The sequence below is a fragment of the Oncorhynchus mykiss genome, chromosome 27, assembly GCF_013265735.2.
Source record: "Oncorhynchus mykiss isolate Arlee chromosome 27, USDA_OmykA_1.1, whole genome shotgun sequence".
Classification (NCBI taxonomy): Eukaryota; Metazoa; Chordata; class Actinopteri; order Salmoniformes; family Salmonidae; genus Oncorhynchus; species Oncorhynchus mykiss.
Window position 1 is genome coordinate 13,216,333 of NC_048591.1, and position 23,298 is coordinate 13,239,630.

A 23,298-nucleotide genomic window follows, 5' to 3' on the forward strand; every position below is an offset into this window, starting at 1 on the left:
GTGCATGAAAGTGTTTTTGGAGTGACAAAGTTGAATTGCCCATAGACACTATTCTGAATGGAGCTCCCACTTCTCTGAGGTCTGCACAGACTGCAATGAAGCCTTCAATTAGTGAATTGTCCTGATAACAGGAAAGGAGGGCTGTTTTAATCATATCAGGAGGTTGCTGCAAACTGATGTGGTTTTAACACAAGTCGAATATGATTTGCTAGTTCATGATGGTCAGCCAGAGGGATGAATAGCAAAACTTTAAATCACCTCATTCTAAACATCAGTAGTCTAGCTGCAGCTCCTCATTACAGATGTATGGCAGCACCACTCGCACTATTCGAGGGGGTGCGCGCTACCTGTGCTTCGTTGGCTGTAATAACTAGGCTACCATGACCAATGATTTCTGACATTTGAAGAGGGTCTCTCGGCTTGCTCACTGAATAGTAGTCTTTAAAAGAAATGTGCTTGATGACCCATTAATTTATTGGATCTACAGGCTCACTAACTATGCCAGTCGCTCCCATTTTCATTGTAGTTTCGAGTATTATTTCCAGGTCAAAATTTCAGTTTCCTGTGTGGCTTGTTTGTAGGCTTCTAAAAATGGCCGGTGATGGAGGCGCTCTGAAGGATATCAATGAGATTAAATCCCAGTTCAGGACTAGAGAGGGTTTTTACAAACTACTGACCCTCTCGGATTCACAACAACGAGGCGGACTACCTCGGGGTTTGTCCGCAGGTACCACGGTGGGCCCCGGGGGTGGACCGGGTTCGATACCCGGTGGTGGTGTAGGTGTGGTGCAGGGGCCCGGAGCTGCCTCCAGCAATGCCGCAGCCAACTCCTCTCCGGCGGGATTCCTCCCTCCTGTCAGGGTCTCCATGGTGAAGCTTCAGCCGGAGGACCCGAGCGAAGAATCCGAGAGAGTGTGTTTTAACATCGGAAGAGAGCTTTATTTCTACACCTACACAAATATAAAGAAAGTAAGTTGAATAACGGAGCTTGCAATTAATTGACGACTGAGATTGATTATTAGCTAACGTTAGCCACGTTCGTTTGAGGAAATCGAATCATCGTGCATTCATTATTGTCTTGCTAAGCATCAGTAGACCACAGAAAATGTTGCATGCGAGTAAAGGCGTGTAGACGGTGTGGCTGGAATGCAACACTGTTGCAACATTTCAGAAATACAGTTTCAAGAATGTAGCTGCAGTGATGTTACAAGTAGCGTGTCATTTTTGTGACAGCAAACGTTTGCATCCGGTTTTACACCACTCAATCGTGGTTTTGAATTCCAAAAATGACTGAATGGGGAATAATCTCAATATAAAACACGTATTTCCTCTATTCTGCCATATTCAAATGTATTTTTAACATGCACCAAATTGAACTTCCACAAAGGGGACAATCACTGAAATAGAACATAAACACGGAAACATTTTTGCAAAGGCTCTTTTGAATGACCTTTACTGTCACTTGTTCTTTCTAAAAGCTGCTTGCTCCTAACTCTCTTCCCCTCTGTGTAGGCTGTGGACCTCAGTAAACCCATAGACAAGCGTATCTACAAGGGCACCCAGCCCACCTGCCATGACTTCAACCAGTACTCTGCCACAGCAGACAGTGTGGCCCTCATTGTGGGCTTTTCAGCAGGCCAGGTTCAATACCTGGACCCCATTAAGAAGGAGACAAGCAAGCTCTTCAATGAGGAGGTGTGTGCGTTGTGGGTTTGTCTGTTCGTCCGCCTGTCTCTGTCTTCTTGTCTGGGGGGGAGCGAGCTATAGCCTATGTCTGTGTTGGGGGGGGGGGGGGGGGGGGGGTTGAGCTATAGCCTATGTCTGTGTTGCCATTTGCTTTATTTCATAGGAATATTTGGAACACTGAAAATACTTTTTTAAGAGCTCTTTTGAAGTATTGCCTGCCTTTTTGGAGAATAATGTTCTTAAAGGTCCAATGTAGCCATTTTTATATGAATATAACATTTCTGAGTAACAATTAAGTACCTTACTGTAATAGCTTTCCATTAAAATGGGTAGAAACAACAACAAATTCTCAAGCAAGAATTTTGCTAGGACTGTCTGGGAGGGGACTGAGTGGAGAGGGTAAATTTGAAAACCAGTAGTTATTGACAGAGAGGTTTGGAACTCTCTGTTATTGGCCTACTAACCAATTTAGTGAATGCTGATGTCACCATGGAAAACTGAAACTACCGCACATGCAAACCTGCTGATTAGAAGGTCTGTAGATTGTATTTTAAACTAGCAACTATCAGGATTTTTTACATTGATAAAATGTTTTATCAGCTGTTGTAAAATATGATATTAAACACATGAAAAACAGATTTTTGGCTGCACTGGGCCTTTAATTAAATTCAGAAGCTGGAGTGTGATAATGATCAAGTGTACTTTTCTTTGCCTTTGCTTGGTTTCTCCTCTAAGTCAATGAACCTCCTCCGGAGCACTGGATCTAAATCCACTCCCTCTGCTGTTCTACCTCTGTCACAGAGCTCAGATATACCAGCAGATATACCAACATTTTCATATCAAATCCAACTTTTGGAGTGTAGAGCTTAAAGCTTCACTGTCCAAATACTGAGTGCACTGTAGGTCTGGTTTTTCAGACACATATTAAACCTAGTCCTGGACTAAAAGCACTTTAGGAGGACATAGAACCACTAACAGTTCAAATATTAGTTAGTTGTTGTGACAGTTGCCATTCTCTTTCAGATACATCTCCTACCATTGTCGCTGAAAATAGCATATAAGCGTGTCTCATGTTCCCGTGTTGCTAACATAAAAATCTTATTCTCCTCACACCCCATGTCACCTTTCAGAGGATGATAGACAAGTCCAAGGTAACCTGTCTGAAATGGCTGCCCAAGTCAGAGAATCTGTTCCTGGCCTCATACGCCAGTGGTCACCTCTACCTCTACAACGTGGAGCACCCGTGTGGCACCGCCGCCCCGCAGTATTCCCTGCTCCGCCAGGGCGAAGGCTTTGCCGTCTACGCCTGCAAGACGAAGACGCCCCGAAACCCGCTGCTGCGCTGGGCCGTAGGAAACGGAGGCCTTAATGAGTTTGCCTTCTCGCCGGACGGCGTGCATGTGGCGTGCGTGGGCCAGGACGGCTGCCTGCGTGTCTTCCACTTTGACTCCATGGAGCTGCAGGGCGTGATGAAGAGCTACTTCGGTGGCCTGCTGTGCGTCTCCTGGAGCCCCGATGGCAAATACCTGGCCACGGGCGGAGAGGACGACCTGGTGACGGTGTGGTCGTTTACGGAGAGCCGTGTGGTGGCCCGGGGACACGGCCATAAGTCCTGGGTGAATGTGGTGGCCTTTGACCCCTTCACCACCAGCCTGGGGGACGAGGAGCCCATGGAGCTGAGTGGCAGCGAGGAGGACCTACAGCAGGGGCCACTGCACTTTGGCCGCGTGCGCACCAGCAGCACGCTGTCACGCCTCTCCCGCCACAGCTCCAAGGGCGGCTCGCCCTCCGTCACCTACCGCTTCGGCTCGGTGGGCCAGGACACCCAGTTCTGCCTGTGGGATCTGACGGATGACGTGCTGTACCCGCGGCTGCCTTTGTCCCGTGCCCTCACCAACACCTTCGGTCCCACCATCCCCTCCTCTGTCAGCGGCACCATCAACAACACTACAGGCGGAGGGAGTGGAGGGGTCGTAGGCGGGGTAGAGGGCCACCACCACCCCACCACTAACCCCCACCAGCCCCCCACCATGCCCCTGCCACTCCCCCGCTCCCTGTCGCGCTCCAACTCCCTCCCGCACCCCGCCGTGGCCAATGTCTCTAAGGGCCAGAGCACAACAGAGGGCGGGGGAGGGAGCGGAGGGGGCAACGCCACCCCCTTCAGTATCGGCCGCTTCGCCACGCTCTCTCTGCAGGAGCGGAAGTCAGACAAGTCTGGAGGGAGTGGGGTGGGCGGGGAGAAGGAGCACAAGCGCTACCATAGCCTGGGAAACATCAGCAAGAGCAACGACAAGATCAACGTAGCGCCACGCAGCAGTCGCCTAGACGCCGCCAAGGTCCTGGGCACCACCCTGTGTCCGCGGATGCACGAGGTGCCCCTGCTGGAGCCCCTGGTGTGTAAGAAGATCGCCCACGAGAGACTGACCGTGCTGGTATTCATGGACGACTGCATCATCACCGCGTGCCAGGAGGGCCTCATCTGCACCTGGGCACGGCCTGGTAAAGTGGTGAGTCCTGCGCCCAGCGTGCGTGACGTTATGGCAGCGAAACATCTATCAATGAATAATGCTCTGTAGGCTGTCCTATCAGCTTTTAGTGTAGCAGTTTACACTCCAAGTTATTTGAAAGGACTTCTGCTCTTGAGTATTTATGGATTACTTGCCATGAGTCTAAACTTTCTTCCTTTCTCTCTCTCTTTCCCCTCCTTGACGCTGCCTGTCCCCTCCTCCAGAACTTGACAGCACAGAACGGGAACTCTCCCAGTGGCACGGTAGTATAGCTGGAAGTGGAACTTTGCACTCCCTCCTCCCCCCCATCTGCACCCGATCATCACAGTATTGCACCCCTGATGTACCCCCTTGCCTTTCACCACTTCTCTTTAGAAAGACTACAAAGCAAAATGTGGACCGTCCCTCTTTTCCCAGAAGCATAGAGAAGGCAGACTCCTCTCCACCCTGCTAACACTACAAAAGTCAGTCATTTTATTTATTTATTTTACCTTATCACAAGACTTAAGTAATTTATATTGTAAATAATTATACAAATACTCTATAAATTCAGAGGATAAAGAGTATTGAAATAATGACTCAAGCGAGTGAAAACAATAAAATAATATCACAATATGTAGATCCTATATTGTACATAGCGACACAGTTAACATTGAATGTCTGCAGTTAGGGACCTGAAGATGTAGTGTTTTTGTGTGATAGAGGTCCTTGATTTGTCGTGTCCCTTGACGCAAACTGGTTTGGTTTGTCAATAAAGATGGACGCATTTAGGGTCTTCGGCATCAAAGACTTGACCCTTGTGCAGTACAGAGAGCAATCTTCCTATGGCTGCTACTGCACTCTTCAGCTGAGACTGTCTGCTCCCAGGTATTCTTGTTCCTAACATGACAGCACAGAGTGACACACTGTACACAAGTATGCTTACAATCAGTGTAGCTTCAAATAGGCTCCATTCCACTCACACCTGCAATGCCTCTTGCAAGATTTTGCACATTCGACAGTCAGAATTTTAGCCCACAGAAGGAAACTAGAGGCAGTTTGTCTTGTTGTGATTTCTCTTTTGTGTTATGTTAATTTATTTCAAGTTATTTCAAGCTACTGATTCTAACTGGACTGTATTATTTGTGGATTCTCTGTATGTGATATCCATGATATTCTACCAACCTGTGGGCCTTGCATCAAACCATTGTTTTACCTAGAAATTATTTTGTGTGGGTTTTGAGGTTCGGTATGCTGAAAGGCATGCGACAACAAATGAGTCAAACCTACTAGTGTGATAACACCAGACTAGAAATGGTGGTGGACCAACAACAACAAAAATGTGTGGAGAAGAAGTGACTGTGTTTTTAAGATCTGGCCAGTTAAGAACACTTGGTAACAGAAATGTTTACCCTGGCAAGTTCAAGGGCCTACCATCTTATTAGTGTATGTCCTAATAACAGTTGTGAAATAGCAAAAGGTGACACTAAAACCAAGACTCAAATCATTTAATGTACACTGAAGACTACCAACTGACTGAATGCCTTGTTCAATACTGCAAGACAATGGGAACTAACCATTTTATGCCAAGGGAAGAAAATCCATTCCATTTGTTTCTCTTTTTGACCGTTTACAGCAAACCATAGCATGTAATGTTTAATTCAGTGTGCATTATACATATGCCTGAGGTGATGAAGTTAGTGGCAAATGATATCACAGTATCAAGTTTGTATATGGAGTTCTGTTAATAAAATTCTAAACCCAAATGCTACCTGTTATTCTCAGGCTATCTCCATCGTATTGATTTGCAATAGGATTATCTGAATCTAATTCAGTTTGTTGTTATAAATACTCCAGGTAAATTATCACAAAAGAGGTTTATCTTGTCATCCAAGATCTATTCACTTGTTACCAAAGTTTAAAGTTTTATTTTCCATGACTTTGATAAATGTGAAGATTTATGTTTCTTGAACATTGAAACCCTGTTGTGATTTTCATCATCTCCGGCACCCAGAACATTTCACTTGTGCTGGCCAGCTACTCAATGTATTTGCTAAATCTTGCATGAGAGACTGGTTTTCATGACAAATTGAGTTAAAAACATGCCGGAGAATGGTATCTGGTAGGGAAATATTACATTTAAAGAAAGAGCAATAATGTAACATATATGTTTGAGTTTTCTTGTAAGTGTAGACGGCACTGAGAGTTTTATTTCACTGGGCTATAACGAACACATTTTTCGCCAACAGGTTTCTGCGCCAGTGCACCAAACAATCAATATGCAAAGTATAGTCCTGCATACCGATTACCGACTTTGGGCGCTTCAAAATCATGGTTTGCGTTTACAACACCACAATCAAATAGACTACTGTATGTCAATCTCGACAAAGACAAAATACATCCTTCCCTACCTTGTACCAAGTATCGAAGGCTTGGCTTGACAATATCCGAATGTTATTAAACCTTTAGGTGTTTTGTAGCGGATATCTCTTTCCATTCATCAGTTTGAAAGCTGGAATTATATTGGAGTGGGCGAACGTGTGCAAGTAGCCTACAGGAGACTTCTGAAGTAGCCTAATAAGATGAAAACATTCGCACTGGGCACACATTTCAATGTGGAGAATTGGGTAATAACTTAAAGAACACACAACACTGAATTGGGTAATATTTGGTAGAAACGTTGATCGATCATATTCCAACCTATTTTCACCCACTCAAAAAGACAGCAAAAAGTTTGTTGAATTCCCAATGCGTTATCACTCTGCTTTCAACCATCTAAAAGCACAACTAATGGAAAGTCAATGTCTAAAATGTTTATTTAAGTACAACTGACTGTTTAATCACTGTTCTTGATCTAATAGCACAACCAAATAACCTGGATTGCAATTAGTTGAGATGACATTAAAGTACATGGTGCTAGTGATCAATGCCGTTTGAGATTCTGTGCAGATTATTATAGCAATTGTGAAGATTTCCACAGACCTGCGACCCTGAACATGCACGCTTTCTATGATTTAAATAAAATAAATGTATTGTTACAGTAACCTCAATGTGTCCATGGATGGGTTCCTTATTTTAAGTTTGAATAAATAAAGTTTTATTTGTTTGTAAGAAAGCCTTAACATTAGGCTATTTACTGTCTTACAAAAGTCATATAGAATTGTGTTTGGTTGACAAAACAAATCAACATTTAAAGGAGAGTTCCATCTGAAGCACTGGCTTATTCCTATTCTTTAACTTTTATTTTTGGTTGAGATGGAGACTTGTATCCAACATATAATGTTTAAACTTGTCGACAAGTTAATAGGCTATTTACATTATCTCAAAAGTTATTAACTTGTGTTTGGTTGTCAACGAAACCAAATATAAACATTTGAAGAAGAAGAATCTTCTGCTTGGATAGCGACATCTGTGCCACTGAGTCTGGCTTTAATTATACGTTGGATTCACGTCTCCATTTCAACCAAAAATCTAAGTTGAGGAATAGGACTAAATCATTTCAAACTTAAAATGCATTTAAATACAGTTTGATTTGATTTAATCATATTTTTTAACTTTTATTTTTGGTTGAGATGTAGATGTGAATCCAACATAACTTGTAGATTCCATTTGAAATCAACCAAAGCTTGAAACTCTAGGCTTATATGTATCGTCTATTTTTAGTTGAATCCTGGGCTAATTTTAAACAATAGCTTTTGATGACTTTCCAAATGCTATATAGGTATAAATAGTATCATTGATTATACATGATTGATAAAGGATGGTTACATTTCATTTGCTATGTTGATCCTACCCTTTGGAATGACTTCGATAGCAACAGTGAATCTATTAAGTGGAGATTTTTCAACAATCATTCTCACGATAGCACATTGGTAATAGTCAATGACAAATACCAAAGCTTGGTTAAAACCCTGTATGGGCGACTGAAGAAATAACTATAGTAGGTGCTGCCCAGCCTATAGTTTTTTTTCTTATTGTTGATATTACATTGAAGATCTGACATTGTTTCAAAGATACAAATTCAACATATGTTATACAAAATGTGTCTATATTGAACATTGGTTACCATGATGACATCATCATGTGACTGAAATGTAACCCCCAAAACAACAGTTGATTACTTTTTTCAAATCCAGTATACTTTTCACGTAGATTCCACGGCACAATAAATTGACAAATGATCATGCAGCCATCGCCTGGCAAGTGGGAGGCACTATTTGTCAACCAATCATTAGGGTGTTTTTGTATTGTGAATCACGAACCAGCCCCTCACCCCCTGCCAACTCGCAGGGCCCTACGTGGTCACGTGTTGCTGACGAAACTCTTGAGGATGATTTCCAAAGAGTGATCAATAAACACATCGGGTGTAAGTAAGGCTTTAACGCAACCGATTGTAGACGAAAGTCGACGAGTGAAGTCGGGGAGGGGCACGGTTTACCTACACCAACAGAGAGACTATAAGGATACTGCTGACCTGCAACATGACTAACCGAAATCTAAATCTAAAACTGACCCTTAACTCTAACCTTAACTAAATCCTTAACTACTTTGGTCCCAGAGATTCTCACAGAGAAAAAGCTGAAATTCATACTTTCCTCTGCTTGCTCTGCCCTCATATTTTCTGGAGTATTGAATAACAATTATGCACCCCTCAAGATACACATGATTTAGCTAGTTAAAATGAAGTGTAACACCTAGTAATTACATTATAATTCTGCAGATATTACATGTACTCTGTAGTGTACTAGTGCAGGGTTTCTTAAACTTGTTGTGGACTTGACACCAAGTACAGATTGTACATTTTTTGCTTTAGTGTGTGTGTCCAAAAATCACTTGCCCAACAACTTCTTAGTTATGTTAGGAAGTTTGCCATCTTCATGACCGCCCTGGTAACTTCACCCCAACTTCTCTTATCCCCAGAACATAGTAACTTAAAACATAAGTGTTTTTCTGACATTTTAGGGAAATTTAACTGAAAAAAAAGTCCCCAAGTCCCATGGGGATGTCCTGTAGGGCGTGCATGTTGTCCCCATCAAAGGCCAGCGGGATTTCACTCTTATGGTGAAATGGATTTCCGCCTTTGTCAACAAAAGTAAGAAAAGATTAATACACATACAATTAACAAAGAACATAACAAATGTTCAGCTGTAGTTTCATATAAGCATGCACACTTATGTTTATGAAGAAAGATTATTTGTTTATAGGCATACCTTGTCACGGATATACTGTAAAGGCCACTCGGGTCCTCATTAAAAAGGTAGGGCAAGAGCAGGATTGCTGCTATGGTGTCGAGTCCTAGTAAAGTAAAGCAATGGTCTTACTACACTTGCTAATTATATAACAAAACACACATTTTTAATGTACTATGTATAGGCTACATTACAGAAAGGGAAGGAATAAGAGCAAATACCTGTGTGCCTCTTCTGTATTGTCCTTCAGGGACTGTCGAAATAGCAGGATGATGTCCTCACCCCTGCCTCGCCTCTCTACCTCTGCTATCATTTTGCCACTAGTCCTTGAATTATCCTTTTGCCTATTTCCATGTTCTTGCTTAATTTCTGAGAAGATCTGAAAACATAATTTTTACACATTGTATTTCTGGAGGTTTAACTTAATTCACATACTTAATAAATAGCAAATGTGTGAGCTAACTCACAATGCTGCAGTGAAGCAGTGCAGGAAACTCATTAAGGCTCTCTTTGAAACACTTAGGTTGGAGTCATTAAAACTAGTTTTTCAACCACTCCACACATTTCTTGTTAACAAACTATAGTTTTGGCAAGTCGGTTAGGACATCTACTTTGTGCATGACACAAGTCATTTTTCCAACAATTGTTTACAGACAGATTATTTCACTTATAATTCACTGTATCACAATTCCTGTGGGTCAGAAGTTTACATACACTACGTTGACTGTGCATTTAAACAGCTTGGAAAATTTCAGAAAATGATGCCATGGCTTTAGAAGCTTCTGATAGGCTAATTGACATAATTTGAGTCAATTGGAGGTGAACCTGTGCATGTATTTTAAGGCCTACCATCAAACTCAGTGCCTCTTTGCTTGACATCATGGGAAAGTCAAAAGATATCAGCCTAGACCTCATCAAAAAATTGTAGACCTTCACAAGTCTGGTTCATCCTTGGGAGCAATTTCCAGACGCCTAAAGTACCACATTCATCTGTACAAACAATAGTGCGCAAGTATTAAAACTATGGGACCACGCAGCCGTCATACCGCTCAGGAAGGAGACAACGTACTTTGGTACAAAAAGTGCAAATCAATCCCAGAACAACAGCAAAGAACATTGTGAAAATGCTGGAGGAAACAGGTACAAAAGTATCTATAAACAGTAAAACGAGTCCTATATCGACATAACCTGAAAAGGCTGCTCAGCAAGAAAGAAGCCACTGCTCTAAAACTACCATAAAGAAGCCAGACTACGGTTTGCAACTGCACATGGTGACAAAGATCGTACTTTTTGGAGAAATATCCTCTGGTCTGACGAAACAAAAATAGAACTGTTTGGCCATAATGACCATCGTTATGTTTGGAGGAAAAAGGGGGGAGCTTGCAAGCCGAAGAACACCATCCCAACCGTGAAGCACAGGGGTGGCAGCATCATGTTGTGGGGGTGCTTTGCTGCAGGAGGGACTGGTGCACTTCACAAAATAGATGGCATCATGAGGTAGGAAAATTATGTGGATATATTGAAGCAACATCTCAAGACATCAGTCAGGAAGTTAAAGCTTGGTCGCATATGGGTCTTCCAAATGGACAATGACTCCAAGCATACTTCCAAAGTTGTGGCAAAATGGCTTAAGGACAACAAAGTCAAGGTATTGGAGTGGCCATTACAAAGCCCTGACCTCAATCACATAGAAAATGTGTGGGCAGAACTTAAAAAGAGCATGCGAGCAAGGAGGCCTACAAACCTGACTCAGTTACACCAGCTCTGTCAGGAGGAATGGGCCAAAATCCACCCAACTTATTGTGGCAAGCTTGTGGTTGGCTACCCGAAACGTTTGACCCAAGTTAAACAATTTAAAAGCAATGCTACCAAATACTAATTGAGTGTATGTAAACTTCGGACCCACTGAGAATGTGATGAAATAGTTGAAATAAATCATTCTCTCAACTATTATTCTAACATTTCACATTCTGAAAATAAATTGGTGATCGTAACTGACCTAAAACAGGGTATTTTTACTAGGATTAAATGTCAGGAATTGTTGAAAACTAAGGTGTATGTAAACTTCCGACTTCAACTGTACACAGCTGAAATATTGTTTTCCTTTTATTGATTTAAGTGGATTGACAACCTCAAATTCATCTATATAAAAATGAGGCCACATTGTTTGTTTTTGCGTGAGCAAGGGATTGCTCTTGAAAAATCCCTCATCTGTGAAATCACTCAAGATTTTATCATTGGCATGTTCTTCTTCTCTATTTAAGCTCGCCCAAACATCTTCATTTTGTGCCACCTTCTTCAAAAGGTAAGGTAGTGGGATGTATTGAAAACTGCCTCTGTCCTGTTCTTCACCACTCAGATGTATCTCACTCAGTCTAACCATTCCCATTTCTTTACAGCATTATTGCTCCAGTACTCTGTGTTGATACTTCTCATGCATCACTCTTCAAAAACCTTTATCTGGTTTAAAAGCTCACACAAGTTATTGTCCTCATCTATATTGATGTGAATGTTTTGAAGATGGAATTTCAAGGCATCGCTGTAGTGGGACATTCATTAATCAAATAGAGAATGAAGATCCTCCACTATACTGCTCTGCACAGTCCCAGGAACACAATGCTTCTCTCTGATCTCCAACATAGAAAGGAAGAGGTTTCTCTTAAGGCATCTAACCAAGTCTTCAGTTTTGAAGTCCATGGACACAATAACATTAGTTGCAGGTGCCCACACGATATCAGAGTAATCGTCGTTCATATTTTCCTTAATGTAGTCAGGCACAGGGATTACAGAACCATAAGGCCTCTATGTCAGCAAATGATTGTGTTTTCTGTATATATGTGTCCTATATGACGCAAAGCATTTACATGTTTTCATGCAACCTCCAAGTCCACATGTTAACAGGAACCCTGGCTCACTCTGGTGATACAGACCAATGTGGCAAATCTGTTTTATGAGCAAAAACAAAATGCTTGTTCCATATTAGGCAGTTATACAAAGCAGGCATTTTGACTGGCAGGTAGCCTAGGATTTAAAGCATTCGAATTGTCCAGCAGACAAGGTGAAAAAATCTGTTGTTCTGTCCTTGAGTAAGGCAGTTAAAACACCCCCATTACAAGAGCTACACGGTAGTTGGGTTAAAAGCGGAAATCAGGTTTTGGTTGGACCTTGCATGCAATTGATGTATTTAAATGTAAAACTTTGGAATGGAGAGGTGTAGTCCGCCAACTGATTTTGCTGAAGCCACTGGCAGACATCCTCCACTGACCATCCAGATACTTCGGCATTTCTGAAAACAAACAACAGAATCAGGTTTCATGCCGGAGTCCAGTTAGGCTAAGCAAAGGTACCACAAGGAATACCCATGAAATGACCAAAACCAACTCACCAAAGACACTTTGGTGTACCATTTGAATCGATTTCAGTTTGTATTGACTGTTATGTAGGTTAAATTCACACTTCAAAATGCAGCTGTCCTATAAAATCCTTACCTTCTCCTTGATCGCAATTGCATTGGGTCCATGTTCTGTCCTATAACAATGTCAAAGGAAGGGAAAATGTGTCAAAGAATAGTCTTACAAGCATTTCTATTAAATCAATATTGAGAGATAAATGGCATTGACGTACAATTCAATGCAAAATAGAATAACATTTTGGCGAAAGCACTAGCCATACAGTCAAAGTACTGCCATACAAGCCTAATATCACATTTCAAGCTATCTTTTATTCAATATTTTATCAGGCAGACTTGAAAGATTATAGGCAACACTTTGCTGCATGGCAATATTGTGTTTGGATTCTGAAGGGCATGCCGTACAAGAGGTAGTTTAGTCACTGTATTAATAACATTATGCATTTGAATCCCATGTATAACTACCATCTAAGCTATTAATTTCCTTAATAACATTATGCATTTGAATCCCATGCATAACTACCATCTAAGCTATTAATTTCCCTCCACAAGGGAGCATACATGTAACGTTTCCAAAATGGGATAGTATTGTACATGTAATGTTATGCCCCCTTGTGAGTTCATGGCATTTCATGCTCCAGCAGGCTATATAGGAAGCCCTCCATTGCCAGATTCAGTTCGTTTTTTTAAAATGATTTTAAAAATGTTTATGAACACACAAATACAAAAAAACTGAAATACACAAACAAGAGTACATAAACCTAACAGACAAAGGTATTACATATCAATATTAATTTTCAATTTGTTAAATACTTTTATGTTGCCTATTTCTTTTTTGTTTTTACATTTACTGATAATTTCAAAATAATATTTAAATTAAATGTGAAAATGGGTTTGTTCTCTGGCCACTTCATTTTATGGATAACGAATCTTCCATGAAAGATTAACAAATTAACAATGAAGCCAGATTCAGTTCGTCGTGACAGCTCACCATCCTTAATTACAGTAGTTAGTTAGCTAACTAACGTCAACGAAGCTAACTAGTTCATTCTCACAAAAGTGAGAACTTCTCTAGATTGGAAACTTGGGTTCATGACAGTAAAGCCATGTTGGCTTTATGGAAACGATATATAAAATGTATGGGGCAGAATGTCGTTCATTAAATAATACAAACCTAGTTCTGCCTAGTTAGGACATAACGTTACTACTAGCTACTGTAGGTCATACAACGGTCAACCCCGGCTTTCTAACGTTTACATTAATTATTCTGAACTAAAGTAGCTAGCTAACGTTATGGAATTAGAACTCCTGATGAACCCCTCATTTTTTGAGTTTCTGAACCCACCCACACCCGTGAACCCGTGAACACCTACTTATCACCTTGCACCTTCCCGTGCAGCCACTCTACGTTTGTTGAAGTCAGTTCAATTGATGCGACCTCCCGTTTGGCAGCAAAGGCTTCTCAAATGATAAATAGGAACATAATTGCAGCAACTAAAGAAACGAGGGATCCGATTGAGGAAACAGTATTTCACAGAACATACTTCTCTCGGTGGATAAGAGGACTCCAACCTGCCCTGTCTTTAGAATCACAATCTAATGTTTTGGTTAAACTATATTTCCTATATCTAATAGAATAAAAATAAATCTACAGAAACATCAGCCTCATATGAGCTCTGGTTTAAGGATCAGGAGAATGATGGGAGTAAAGCACGGGTGCCCTCTGATGATCATTTAAGTCAGGATAAACGAATTACACTTTGGGCAATTGATGTTGTTCATAACCACTTTTGCAGGTGTTCTGAAATAACTCCCTGGGTTTGCAGTCATGCTGTGGATGTTTGGTCAGTGCGTGTCGTTTTAATATGTCCGTTTTGAGAGACTCATTACTAAGCACTTCCCCGCACAAAACACATTGTGGGCGCCCCTCGATATTTCTCAAAGTTTGTATGAAACCAAGAACGCATCACTGTATGAGGCTAGTTTAAATCCATTTGATGATGGCGAGTGAGAATGACAACTCAGTGTCTGACAAAGCTGCAGCATGTGGGTCGCGGAGTGATCTTCAATAAAACTACAGAAAAAAAGATCCGATGAACCGCGAAAGCACACGGGCTTTCACACCCTCCCACTCGCGCAGCTGCGGAACTGAGCAGAGACACGGCTGCTAGGCAGAGAGTGCATTGAAAAGAGAACGCAGCTGAACCTGGCCAAATCAGTTCCAGTAATGAATGAAATAATTATACTCTGACACGTCGCGACCCATACTTTAAGAAAGGCTGTACTAGTGTGTTTATCTTCCTACTTGGATCGCGCTTCCAAAAGCTTTCAAATTAGGGCCAGGTTGGGACTTAGACCCTAACCTAATTTTGACAAATTCTGAAATTAAATATCGGTTTGCAGGTCAGGAGTGTCCTATAGCCATTTCCCTACAGCAAGGCTCCTAGGCAGCATGACAGTGTTGCCATTGTCTATACAGGTTATTTGTAATGTCGAAATAAACATATATCTGATAAGGGAATTATATGCTTTAAAGGTAATGATTAGAATATTCCACCCTGAAACCGTATAATTGTATGAAATGTATTAGAATCATAAAACTATAATCTGATGATGTGTGTAGTTTTAGTCAGAATGAGAACAAGGACCTTTTGTTCCTTTTTAGTATGTAAGCAGGGTGCAAGTGGGAAACAAATGATAAGAGGAGCTATCAACAGACAAGCTGGACTACTGTGTTCCTTACAGGACATTCTGTCTCCACCCCTGGAGGGGAGACACTGTTAGGCTTGCAGAAAATTATGAAACATGTTGCAGATTAAACAATGTATCTGTATAATTGGAAAAACACAGACTGTCTGAGCAAGGCGTAGTTTAAGATTTGAACTTGTATGTATGTGCGTGGGATATCTACTGTTTGTGTGGAAGTATGTGCGCAGCTATAAAATGAATGTCTTTGTATATATAATGGACTTCAGAACGGTCTCGTGAATAAACTGTACTTTCTTTTTGCATAAGATGAGTCTGACTAATTATTATTAAACCCATGGTTTTACAGGTCTCGGGGATTGGTCAGAGCTATTGATTGTCAGTTATTATCATTGGGATTGAAAATTCTCGTGACAATATCCCACGCCCATATCACACACTCACAAACTTTACATATATATGTGTACATTGTACTATCAATTAGTGAGACTGAGAGCCTTGAAATTTCACATTAAATTGTACATATCCACTGTATAGCCTACATATGAGTCGTGGTAAAGGTGGTCCCTGTTTCAGTCAGGTCTTTGGTCCCATTTGCGTGGGTCAAACAAAAAAAACATAATGAATAGTGCCTCCCACTTGGTAGGCTAACTGCATGGTGCAGTCGGTGACAAGCAACTGCAGTGACTTGAAGGTGACTACATAAAAAAAATGCATGACCTTTGATCACATGTTTTTGCAAAGTTCACGTAGTGTACATGTAGATGCAAGTCAGATTTGTTTTCTTCCTATAACGCAACACACTGACATTTATTTTGCGAAACGCATCCATAGGAAGGATCATGGGCGTGCTCAAACTGATCACCTTTGTCAGTCGCCGGCTTCCAATGTGTGTTGCATTATGGGGACACACATTGCCTGACTTGCAACTACATGTCGACTGCATGCACTTTACATAAATCATGTGATCCGATTTCATGACGTTTTGACTACAGTCAACTGTTAGTTTCTGCAGTTGCTCTTTAACAAGTTCAACCAATCATTAGGATGTTTTTGTCTGACCTACACGAACGTGATCAAAGACGTTACTGAAACAGGAACCAATTTAGCTGCCCTGCCGTTCATGTACACAGTAGATGTATACAAATTAATGTGATATTTGAGACCGTCACTAATTGAATGTACAATGTGCACACATTTGATTTAAGTTTGTGAGTGTGTGCTATGGGGGTTGGAGGCGTATTCATTTCGACATTATAAAGACAAACTTTCATTAATAATGACCCTGCCATGCTGATCTGAGCCTTGCTGTTGGAAAACCACATTAGTGTCCGACTTAGGCTGTCGCAAATGCACCTCACCCGACTTCACTCGAATTTATTCTAGTCGGTTGCTTCAGCCTTACAATATCAAACGAGCCCAATAGATCAAAATTGTGCTTGGGTGCCTTCAGGTCGATTGAACGTTTGCTACGTTGCGTGACCGTTTGTACCGAACGGTACGTTAGCTCAAAACGTTCTTAAACAGACTTTGAGGTACGTTTGCTCCGTTGCTTGAAGCAATAACGTACGTATTTAAAGGAAAGCGGAGCGTTCTCTAAACCCAAACCCTCTCAGTTTTTCAAATGGTCGTTTAGAACAGCACCATTTCCCTTTAATTGAACGTTGCCGTACTTTTGTTTCGCACTGAACGCAGCCCTGTTGTTCATATGGGAATCTGTCCTCTCATTGGCTATAATGTCTGCAAAGGCGGAAGGCAGGCGGTACGAGGCGTTGTGGTTAGATCTTTCTCGCGTTGAACAGAACAGTCAGTATAGAATAAAACAATACCTGAAGTGTTAGATTTAACGTTTACGATTTGAATATGGATACGAAAGAAGAGCCTGTTGGAAAACGGTAAGACATTTTTAAACGAGTTCTACATGTATGTTTTCAGTTAGACATTGTCGACGACGTATTCCAAGTGTTCTCGTAGCCTATTGTCTGCCGACTCCAAAATAACTTGGACATGCGCACCCATGTACACATCCGAAATATCAAAATGTTTAACACTTAATTTTTTTTTTTTTTTAAGTACAATTCACTTATTCCATTTTTCAAGTATTGTCTCCCAGGGGCGTCATGTACCCCCAAAATTTGAGAGGGCACAAAGTCCATGAGGAGGAACTGCTTTTTCCTGCTATTTAGGGACAAACATCTGGGTAAGGAATGTAAGTCTTATTCAGTACATTTAGTTATTGCTTGCATTTCTGAAGTCTACCAACCTTGCCGCACAGGCATGTGTAGCTGATGGGGATGTGTGAAACTTACTCCTCAGCCTGAAGGATCCCCACTTCAGGCTTCAGCTATCTTTTCATGTGGCGTTGACTGGTAAGACTCTTCAGGAGAGTGGTTACTTGTGCTAGCTAGCAAGGCAGAGGATCTGAGCTCGCTCCAGGTATGGTCCGAAGTGGTACTCGGTAAGCAAGCAGCGTGATGTCCCTTACACATGCCAGCTAAGATAGTCAGCCAAGCTACCTACTCTAACTTGATTGATAGCCTGAAATGGCTTCTTGGTAGCTAGTTATGAAGTTGGGAGATTAGGAACCTATCTGGGCTAGCTAAAGCCAACTTGATAAAAACTATGGCTAGTAGTATTACAGACAAATGTTATTATCCTTTATATATAATATATATATTTTTACAGATGACAACTGTGTGGGGGCTTGTGCCCCCCCAATGGCCATGACACCTATTTGTCACTGCATTTAGATATTGGCTTTGTAAATAGTCCAACAACTACTAGACAACCTTATTTTATTTGTTGTAGAACATGTTGAGCATATTTAAGTATTTATTTTGATACATAGTTTTGGTTGAGGGATTAACTATAATTCAGGATAGGTTTGAGTCTACCCAATTCACACACCTCAATATCATCAATCTTGCCCTTATCATGACTCCGGTTGCATTGCATTGGCTCATTCCATGTAGGCTACTTATATGCCGGGTGTGGGAAATGGTCTGATGCTGCCCAAATGCTCCATCTAAATGTTGATCCCCCTCGCTTGCGATCTACGGTTTTGGAACCGTTTGGAAGCTAACTTTTTTTATATATATTGAAGAGAAATCTTTTTCAAAAATCAAAAGGTTAAAGAGAGAGGCCTTAGTTCAGTCAAAATCTACATTTGGGTAGATTTACCTTGAGTTGTCTGAACTGAAAGCCCATGGTGACGAGAATCCACAACAATATTTTTTGGGGGGAATTTTCAGCTTGCAGTGCAGCATTGTTAACATCAGTTTGGCTGTTTACATTCATGAAATTTGGCCATGCTGGCTGTAGCAGAAGTAATAAATAGATGATTGTAGAGTCACCATGGGCCTTCAGACACAACTCAATGTCAGGATAATTAGACCCAAATATACATTTTGACTGAACTATCCCTGAACTAAACACCTTTTTATAGGACTCCATCATGTTTCTGCGGAGGGCTTAGACAGGTTCACAGTGTTTGGTCTTAAACAAATCTTTACCTTTTCAAAAGTATACATCTCACACAGTATGGGCTTCAATTGAAGACACATATACCATGTCAAATACAAATTTAAATGTATTTAAGTTTGAGTTTACATCCCAATATTACATTGAAATATAACAAAATGCCTTGTTTCTTTATTGAGCTGTACATGAAGAGACTATTCAGAAATGCTAAGTGGTTGCCTGGCTACCCAAACTCCTTGCTCCGGCCAAATGCTACGCCACACCCATGGACATTAGTTTCTTCTCCGCAATGAGTCTGGATCTGAGTACCCCCTTGGCGATTTCTAGAACACAAAAATATTCAAACCATTCTGATTGGTCCCAGAAACCGATTGGTTGGGCCAGAGCAAGAACACACGTGGATAAAGCGTCATTTTGGAAAAATTGTCATTGGCTTTGATACTCTGGTTAGAGATGATCCAATCGCTGATTACTTTGTTTTGTACAATACCCCTCCTTTTGACATCACCACAAATTACTTCAATGATGGTAGTCTCAAATTGAAGTATGCAGCGAACATAGAGCAGTGGAAAAATTCAGTTTGAGTCATAAGGCTAGCTCAGTGGGTCAATATTCCACTTCAGTGATTCCCCAACATCTTGTCAACATGTGCACAGAAAAGGGAGCAGATATCTCATAACAATCTGTCTGTATAAATGTTTAACTGTAACAAGGCCCAAGTGTTCTTTTGGTGTCAAAAATCTCATATCAAATTGTATAAAATCTTTTCATTCCTGTAACTTAAGACAGTATTTTTATGGCCAAAATGACATTCTTTGATAGACCTTTTTTTTCCTTCATGTTTTTTCAACCCCTACAAATACAATTATGTTTTAAGACAGATTCACAAAATATCTTGCACTCTTTAATCATGTAAAAAAAGCTGACGAACAGGCTGGCTGAAAGGCTCCATCTCACTCAAATACCCCTCCCCCACCCCAGCATACCAGCCACTGACCTATAAAGATCCCAGGGGTTAAAAGGATCTGGCTCCAATGAACTGACCAATCAGCAGTCGGGGCCTTGCAGGCAATGCACTCTGACCCCTTCAACACAACAACTGTTACTTCAACAGCAACAAGTACATTATGGGACAGTATGGGCCGGCTGCAGTATTGCTGTGAGATACGAGTGTGACATAGCCTATACCAAGGCAGAAGATGGAAACAAAATCATCTATTGACAAACAAAATGTTATTTTGCATAGTGTGGGCTGTAGCATTTACTTTTAAATTGTTTGAATAATTGAATAACAATCAATCGTGCAAAATGCGTGGCCAGTGTGTTTGGGAAAGGTGACTAAAATATTAAAACATTCTGGCCACACCTCTACAGAAATGTAATCAAATTTGCCATTGTGCTTTATTTTAGAAAGTAACATGGCCTAGTTCAAACATTTCCAAATCATACAACAAATGAGGGCATTTTCTTTACCATAAAAGGTGAATGGGGGGGTGCATTATTCAGGGGGGGGGTTGTATTTTTCAGGGGGGGTTGTAACGCTCGTTCACAAGAGCGCAAATATAATATGGTTCTGATTTATCAATGAAAACGTGTGTATGTTGCATATGACAGTTTGATAAATCCCAATTTGTGGCACACGAAAATCTTAGAATCTTCACGTACGCCAGAACCTAGTAAGACATTTACGCACGGTTGATAAATTAAGGCTGGTTTTAATTTGCCCCAAATCTAGAAGTCCGTGATTGGTTAAAATTTGGACCTGACCAAATCTGAACCAATCATATGTCTATGTTTCACAAGTTTGGACAGTACAGTAGTGCACAGTGTGGTACAGTACATTACATTCAAGAAAAGTATAGTTTAGTACTGTACAGTAAGGAAGAATAGTAGAGTTCAGTACAGCACACGAGTGCACTAGAGTTGTGTACACGAATGTACTGAACTTTAATGTACTTTACTGAACTATACTCTACTTGACTGAACTGACCTCTACTGTTCTGTTCCCTGCTGTACTGTAGAGCGTTGAATCCCACGGGACCTGCGGGTCCCTACAGAGAGCATTGCCATTCGGTAGCATTTCTTTCATGCTGGGAGCGGGTGGTCAGACGGACAACTTTGGCATGATCAGATTTTTTTAGTCCTGCAGATTATTTTGAACGGTTGGTCTTTCTGTTTCATTTTTTGTGTGTAATCGATTGTATTAAAGCACCTGTCGCACTATTCACAAACTCTCATAGGATAATTATTCTTCATGTTCAGTTGCTTACATCATCTTTTTTTGTGTTGGGTGTGTAAGATCAAATGTGCCCATGCATGTTCTTAGTTAAATAACTAGGCCAGGCCTCTCCAACCCTGTTCCTGGAGAGCTACCTTCCTGTAGGATTTAACCCCAGTTGGAACTAACCTGATTCAGTTTATCAACCAGCTATTGATTAGGATCAGGTGCGCTAGATTAGGGTTGGAGCTAAAACCTATCTTCCAGTAGGTCTCCAGGAACGGGGTTGGAAAGCCCTGCTGTAGGTTATATGCATGGGCGGAGAATCACATGGTTGTTTTTCCATGGAAATTAACTTCCTAAGTATGATGGGCCGGTGGTTCCTAACCGGTTTTCCACTGCCCGCTGGTGTGCCTTGAGTAACTCTTAAGTGTGCCATGAAACTTTTCCTAATCTTGATTAACCTTTTTTTTTTAAGAAACTCATTTGTAGACGTGGAATGCACATGGAATTTTGACTTGGGAGCACTAGTGTCGGTCAGATACATTAAATGGCACATGGTTGCATCTGTACCCTCGTTTCAGGTCCAGTGCGCTCAGGTTGTTACAAATGTATCATTTGAGGGGCACACACATCACGAGTCATTTGGATTATTTTACTTTGTCTTTGAAAACAATTAGCACAGGAAAGTCTGATTAGGCTTAGCCGAAGTAATTTATTTCTTTATGTATGGCTTTGGGCATAGCCTCTGCTATAGAAACAAACGGAGCATGGTTTGTGTCCCTGGTTGCACCTCAACAATGCAGAAAACCGCTCATCTGTAGCCCAAACTGTTCAAAACTAAAGACCAGGACTGCTAATCAAGCTGCCTCATACACCTAAAATAACTTTGTGGGACTGTGGTCGGGTTCAGGACCAGTTCTTGGGGAGGAGGTGGGAGTCGGACAAGACATCAGTGGGAGTGGGCGGGCGTGGAAGGAAAAGCAGCGGGAGCGGAATGAAGAAATCAGTCCCACACTGTACTGTATTCTACTGAGCTGTACTTTGATGTCCAAACTTGTGAAACAGAGACTTCTATGATTGGTTAAGATTTTGTCCGGTCTGGACCAACCATATTTGTTTGGTAGCGGATGGCATTAAAATAATAGCCAGTGTGTAGAATAATACCCAAATATGCGAAGGAGGATATTGCACATTTCTACCTTTTTGTGTACATATTTAGAATGCATCACCATGAAGAGAATGGCATCCATAATTATGCATTTCTGTGTGGTACAGATCAGGGACCCATGATGGAATTCCGTTACCGCATTTGTTACCGGGTATAAATCCACTTTACTTACTGTAGTTCTGCACCTTTTGAATCTTAATTCGGAGCAAATTATTTTGAAAAACGTGGTCACATAAAAAGGGAGATTTTACCAAACCTCTGGTACCAAACTTTGCATCTGCACAGTTCTTCCAGTAATGTTTTTTTTTGTTTTTGTAAAATGTTCAGGGAGGGGGGGGGGGCAATGACAATGGAGGACATGAGGGAGAAGCGGAAGTGGGGGTCCGACTGTTGATTGGGGTCAGATGCCATAAACAGGTTAACAGAGCCTGCCTGTGTCCCTGTGGAGCGAGGGAGGAAATCAGGGGAGGGAGGTAAGAGGAGATTTGAGGGCTATGGTTTAGGTAGGATTGTTTCCCTTCTCCCTCCCAGACATAGTGTGACTTGGTGAACACGTAAACTACAAATGGTGGCCCCTACATGCTGAATTAAAGCAGAAACAATTTAGGAAATACATTTTGTTCCATCTGTATGTGTGAGTTTGAATATTTCCATATTGGGTTATGGGGGTGTGATAGCGAGAGTAAAAAGGTCAGAAGTTTGATAATGAAGAGTATTAAACCAATGTTTGAAATTAGAATTTTGTTTGGTGTCTGAGAAGGAAGTGGATATTACACTGTAGATACGAAGTGGATGTTAAATATCTAGTTTGGCATTGTGGACCCAATGACTGACTTCACAGAAAAAATATATTGATATCTGTTTTAAAGGGTTTTAGTCGTTTGATTGGTTAGAATTTCACACATCGGAAAATTCGATTACATTTGTGAGCGCAGGGATGTCAAGAAATCTCA

At 41.2% G+C, this 23,298-nt stretch overlaps 2 protein-coding genes and 2 long non-coding RNA genes across 5 annotated transcripts in view; 2 read left to right on the forward strand and 2 right to left on the reverse strand.

Moving 5' to 3' along the window:
* Positions 1-146: 146 nt before the first annotated feature.
* On the forward strand, positions 147-5,938 carry LOC110507592 (WD repeat-containing protein 20). The gene is made up of 4 exons (XM_021587677.2): positions 147-969; positions 1,513-1,695; positions 2,817-4,193; positions 4,418-5,938. The coding sequence occupies exons 1-4, from the start codon at positions 499-501 to the stop codon at positions 4,463-4,465; spliced, it is 2,079 nt and encodes a 692-aa protein (XP_021443352.1). The 5' UTR covers positions 147-498; the 3' UTR covers positions 4,466-5,938.
* Positions 5,939-6,042: 104 nt separating this feature from the next.
* Positions 6,043-9,896, reverse strand: LOC118944664. The gene is made up of 3 exons (XR_005039965.1): positions 9,583-9,896; positions 9,383-9,467; positions 6,043-9,250 (listed from the first exon to the last, which is right to left on the reverse strand). It is a non-coding gene; the product is annotated as an uncharacterized LOC118944664 (long non-coding RNA).
* A 1,564-nt stretch (positions 9,897-11,460) lies between these two features.
* Positions 11,461-17,915, reverse strand: LOC110507594. 2 transcript variants are annotated; one of them, XR_002471149.2, is made up of 3 exons: positions 17,786-17,915; positions 12,850-12,889; positions 11,461-12,647 (listed from the first exon to the last, which is right to left on the reverse strand). It is a non-coding gene; the product is annotated as an uncharacterized LOC110507594 (long non-coding RNA). The 2 variants fall into 2 exon arrangements; XR_005039968.1 differs by having other exon boundaries at positions 17,740-17,908.
* Positions 17,199-23,298, forward strand: part of LOC110507593 (hypoxia-inducible factor 1-alpha-like) — a 30,907-nt gene continuing 24,807 nt past the window's right edge. The window contains exon 1 of the mRNA XM_036964854.1: positions 17,199-17,371. Within this exon, the coding sequence (XP_036820749.1) occupies positions 17,340-17,371 (32 nt within the window). The 5' untranslated portion in view covers positions 17,199-17,339. The remainder of the gene's footprint in view (positions 17,372-23,298) is intronic.

Coding starts and splice junctions, on each gene's coding strand:
- LOC110507592 (XM_021587677.2), top strand. CDS start 499: ATGCCAGTCGCTCCCATTTTCATTGTAGTTTCGAGTATTATTTCCAGG. Junction 970..1,512: donor CCTACACAAATATAAAGAAA/GTAAGTTGAATA, acceptor CCCTCTGTGTAG/GCTGTGGACCTCAGTAAACC. Junction 4,194..4,417: donor GGGCACGGCCTGGTAAAGTG/GTGAGTCCTGCG, acceptor CCCCTCCTCCAG/AACTTGACAGCACAGAACGG.